Below are 4,990 nucleotides of genomic sequence, written 5' to 3' on the forward strand. Positions count from 1 at the left end.
GAAGTTGTTTTTTTTGATCTTTCAAGAGCCGTTTGCGTGGGTACGATTTCTTACAAAAAATACATTAAAAAAATATTGAGCTCTAAGCAAATACACAATTTTACACTACAATGAACGTCAAAAAATATATGGAAAAAATGTTAACAGTATATCAACTCGGCCATTATTATAGATAGTTATATATTGTCTTGAAAACAAATACTCGTATTAATATGTATTTTATTCGTGCAAAAAAACTTAAAAACCATCCGTATCCCAAACTTTTTTTCAATCAGTTGTAGACAATCGTTGGTTCTATAAGTGCTGAAAACAGTAAAGGTTTTAGTACAGCCGAGTTAAATTAGTTTACTATAACAGTTAATATGATAAACATCAAAATTATTCTTTTACTTAGTCTGGCAGCTTACGAGGAGTAAGTATTTTTTCTATTTTTTTTTTAAAGCATTTGGAAAGGGAAACCGTAAAGTCCCGGAAATTATAAATACGGGAAAAAAATATATTCGTGCGGAAAGTAAGAAACAGGAAAAAAATATTTTACTGTATACAGTGTATACAGGGCACGGTTTTATTTTTTACTTTACAGACGCGAGTAAAATGCTAGGAACACTATTCCATTATTTTACTAGTATACTAGTATAGTCGTATGTTGTGACTTGTGTCTAGAGACACGGACGTCTTGTGTTGATAATGCGTACCTGAACGTTCCACGTCATGGGAGAATTTGTATAAAAAGTAGGACAAAATTATTTTTTTATTTATTTTTTTTTTTAATAGTAGAACAATAACAAAATAAGTAGACAAAAAAGATGTATTTCAATATTTTTTAAGTCTACAAAATGAAAAAATGTCGAAAAAAAAATTTTTAATTCTACAAAAAAAATTTTGTGGTATGACGGGGATTCGAACCAGGTATGGCATGACTAAGCGTAAGCGGCGATGCGCCGCGCTATTCTACTCTACTACTCTAGTATGTCGAAGGCTGTATTTTTGTCAACTTTAAATAATTAGGAATGTTTTAAAATAGATTTTCCACTGTTACTAGATATTAACTAGGTATTTTCGAATTTTTCGACTTTGAAATAACATAAAACAAAATGGCGGAAAGATGCGGACAATTGTTTTTTTTTAATTTGCTTAAGGAGAGTCCTAATTAAGCATTGGTTAACAAAAAGTTGCCCGACTAGGTCCGAAAGGTAAACAAAATTACCTTTATTCTTAAAACATAGTGTAAAATATAGTGCTAATATACGTGTAAATGAATGTTTGACAACTCGTTAATTAGCTAGTAAAATAATACAAAATCATGTAAATCTAAAGAACATAGCTTCCTTTTCCATTTCTACAAGTTTCGATAGTTAAAATAAATTATAACCAAAAATAGAGCAAATGTAAACTTACTCGTATTATACAGCACAGAGAACGAAATAATTCGATTCTCACATGACTAAGTTTAGATTAAATCTATTTAACTTATGAGAAGGGGTTGGAGTGGTACTGTTTTTATTAGTCTAGTTTGATAAAACGATTAGTAAGCTACAAGAAAAATATATTTGTTGTGGACTTCTTTTAATTTAGTAATTTCGACTTTTGTCCCACTCATTCATACAAATACCCCTATGTGGCGTTCATACGACCGCTGTTTAAGAGGTGCGGAATTATAAAAAAATATATAATCGTTATAGTTGCAGTCGGTAGTGCTTCCTTCAATTAGATGAAGGGTTCCAGGATTAATTATTCTTATCTACATCGTGATTTATGTATTTGTACTACACATTTATTCTTGAAAAACACTTTCTGTGATTTTACGGTTTGGGTTTTCCGCATTTTTACGGTCAGTGACAATATAGTGTATTTACCGTGTAATTATTTTCCGGGTTTTTATATGCGTCCTTTGGAAATATTTTATCAAGTCTAGAGTGTATGAATTTTTATTTTTAAAAAAATCGTTTGCTTTTTAGGTGTGGTGGCGGCAATCTTTTAACACGTAACTATAAAATAAAAAAGTTGGTATGAAAAAAATTAACTAATAAGGTTGGGGTATAATGGAATCCTATCATATTGGTGACGTGGAGATAATAGGCTTTTAGGTAATTATTATGACTGAATTTGGAAATAACCATGGATGGAAATTAATTATAGATGGTAAAAACTATTAAGTATGAATAAAAATTAATATTTTCAACATTGTTAACTTTTTTAATGATGATAAATTGAATTGTACCGATGATAATTTCATTTTTTTTATGACTGTTTTAATTATTGTTAACTTTTTCAATCATAATTCATTTAACTATTAGCCATGAATAATTTGTTTAATCATTATTTATATTTTTAACATCGCATTCATAGTTAATAATTTTGCTTTTTAATACTCGATTGATTAGGAAAATGTAATTAATTTGTATAACTAAGTAGTGTTAGCGGAAACAAAAAATCCTCCAGATAAAAATGACTTCTTCTGACATGAAAAGTCTGATATCTCTATTTATTTTTTTAAAAATGGCTACGCTACGGAAACAAAGTTATTCGCAGTATTTTAGTTTCATTTAGTTTTATTTTACTAATATTATTCATTAAAAAATTAGGCAAATTCTAATAATTGCATAGCCTTTTTAAGTTTTTTAAGTTAAATAAAATTATAAATATTATTATTCAATTATACATAAATAATTTCTTAAGTCACCTAATTTAATTACAAAAAATATAGTTTTTTATAAAGGACTAAAATTAGTTATGCAAATAATTATTGAATAAAATTATTCGCACTTAAGAGTTAAAATGTATTTTATGACTAATTTTATTTATTGTGATTAAAATAATAATGATTAAAAGTGAACTTTATGTATTTCATTTAAATGACAAATTTTCCAAATATGCATGTAGGTAATTTTTTTTTAAAATAATCTACTGAAATTTTAAACTGGTCGATTGAGTATATTATCATGTTGCCGCAAAAAAAATTACTAAATTAACACAACATTTTTTTAAAAAATAACAATAAAAACGATAAATATATGAAATTATTAACAGCACAAGCTAAAATGCATTTAATATTGCATTATTGTGTTTGTTATCCGGGTAAGAAGTTATTTTAACTTTTCCTAATTAAAAAAAAAATTGGTTATAGATTTTTGAAAAAAACCATACCAGATCCATGCTGTCCATACTCTTGAGGGCAAAGTGCCAACGGGTTTTTATTAATATTTTACTGTAGAGCAGTTGCACAATTAAACAACTATCCTTCATAATTTGGAACAAATTCAGCAATTTTTCAAAAAGCTATAGCTATAGTATTTTAAAATTTTAAAACATTTTAAATTTGTAGTAAATTTTTCTTGACTTAAAAGAGGAAAGGTTATATTTTTAAATATTTTTGTCCATGTTAAGCATCTTTTAGGTATGATTTGTTATCTATACATTTGCAAAAAAAAAATAATTGGTGTTAAATGGTGTTGTCGTGTTATTTGATTTTTTAGGGATATTAAAAATCCCCCCGTAATGTGTCGTTAACTTTTTGTTAGGACTAATCTACATCAATACCTCCTCGACCCCGCATCTGAGCTGAACAAAATTGAATTAATCTGTGGTATTTTTTTAAAATTTAGTGATTGCTACAACGTGTTTAAGATTATGTTGTTAATATTTCAGGTTTTTTTACAAAAAAGTCTTTGGCTGATGCTAATAGCGAGGACGGTGAATCGATTGGTTATCATTCGGCAAACGAGGTGCCGACTTATGACAAGGAAATTGGAACTGTGACTACATTATATAACATAGGTAATACAGATAAGTCAAATTTGGCCTCGGGGCCAAATAAATGTTATACCTTATATCTCATTTTATTTATTGAAAACGTTTCAGAAGATGCAGTTCATTACCTAGGTGATAATGTCACCGTAGAATTTAAAGGAGAGGCACTCTTCATCAACGGCAAAGAAATCCAAGGGGTTACTCCGGGGACCCTTCAGAAATCACGAGAAGAGGGCGTTGATAGAAGAGAAATGGAGATATCCAGTTATCCTGCTTCAAGAAACTATCCGTTTACTGACTTTTGTGTAGTTCAGTTTAATAATGATACTTTAGATGGTAAGTGTTATTCATCCTCGGGGTAGAACTATTATCATTACTTATATCATATGTTAATTGTTAAAAACGTTTCAGTTATTAACCAAGAGCCAGAACGCAAAATCCTTACATTTATAGGCGATACACTCTCGATCGACGGCAAAAAAGTCCCAGGAGTTAATGCAAGGAAGAGGCCATTATTAATAGAATGGGGTGATGGTGTACTCAAGATCGACGGTACTTTAAACGGAGAATTCGGTCCAATACATGGAAGAGGATTCTGGGAGTGTTTATGAAGCTATAAATCTACAATAAAAAACATAATTTCAATTTATCTAAATTCAAAAATTGCAAACTGATTATAAAATATTAAAATTAAAATTAAAACTAAAACTATAATTATTAAAAATATGAAAATAAAAAAATGTATTATTATATACCGTATAATATCATAGTACTATATTTTAATCTAGAAAAAAATTAAGCAACTTATGGTTGTATGTAATAAAATAATAATAAAAACCCTTAAACATAACAATTATTATACTCTCCGCGTATACAGTCTCAGTTTGTCGTTAGCGTTGAATATGATAACATTGTTTCCGAAATACGACGTTTACGCGGAGAGTATATCATTTTTATGGTTAAGGGTTTTTATTTATTTATTTATTTTATTACTATATATTAGTTATGCAAAATGTTTACCATTTATTCATAAAATAACACACAAAATCAAATTTATATAACTTAATCAGTCATTTCAAAAACGACATAAGTAGCTCACAAAAAAAAAAATTGTAATTGTTATAGTTCTATTCTAGATCTATTCTCGGTCTAATATCTGTTACAAAAAACTGTTACAAAAACTGTCAAGCTGTTATCTAAAAAAGATGAGGAATGGGGTTGGGGTGGGGGTGGGAATGGG

At 28.4% G+C, this 4,990-nt stretch overlaps 1 protein-coding gene across 1 annotated transcript; it reads left to right on the forward strand.

The window, feature by feature from the left end:
* Positions 1-285: 285 nt before the first annotated feature.
* Positions 286-4,473, forward strand: LOC126841246 (uncharacterized). Its single transcript, XM_050577583.1, has 5 exons — positions 286-412; positions 1,959-1,984; positions 3,649-3,777; positions 3,862-4,086; positions 4,162-4,473. The coding sequence occupies exons 1-5, from the start codon at positions 363-365 to the stop codon at positions 4,359-4,361; spliced, it is 630 nt and encodes a 209-aa protein (XP_050433540.1). The 5' UTR covers positions 286-362; the 3' UTR covers positions 4,362-4,473.
* The last annotated feature ends 517 nt before the right edge of the window (positions 4,474-4,990 follow it).

The sequence above is a fragment of the Adelges cooleyi genome, unplaced genomic scaffold, assembly GCF_023614345.1.
Source record: "Adelges cooleyi isolate 19-005CV unplaced genomic scaffold, UGA_ACOO_1.1 ACOO_flye_CR_arks_rails_tigmint_CR_PRNA_38, whole genome shotgun sequence".
Classification (NCBI taxonomy): Eukaryota; Metazoa; Arthropoda; class Insecta; order Hemiptera; family Adelgidae; genus Adelges; species Adelges cooleyi.

What these genes read in the sequence shown, in the direction of transcription:
- LOC126841246 (XM_050577583.1), top strand. Translation starts at nt 363, where the DNA reads ATGATAAACATCAAAATTATTCTTTTACTTAGTCTGGCAGCTTACGAG. An exon ending in AGTCTGGCAGCTTACGAGGA is followed by an intron (nt 413 to 1,958) that starts GTAAGTATTTTT and finishes TTTGCTTTTTAG; the next exon opens with GTGTGGTGGCGGCAATCTTT. An exon ending in TGGCGGCAATCTTTTAACAC is followed by an intron (nt 1,985 to 3,648) that starts GTAACTATAAAA and finishes TTAATATTTCAG; the next exon opens with GTTTTTTTACAAAAAAGTCT.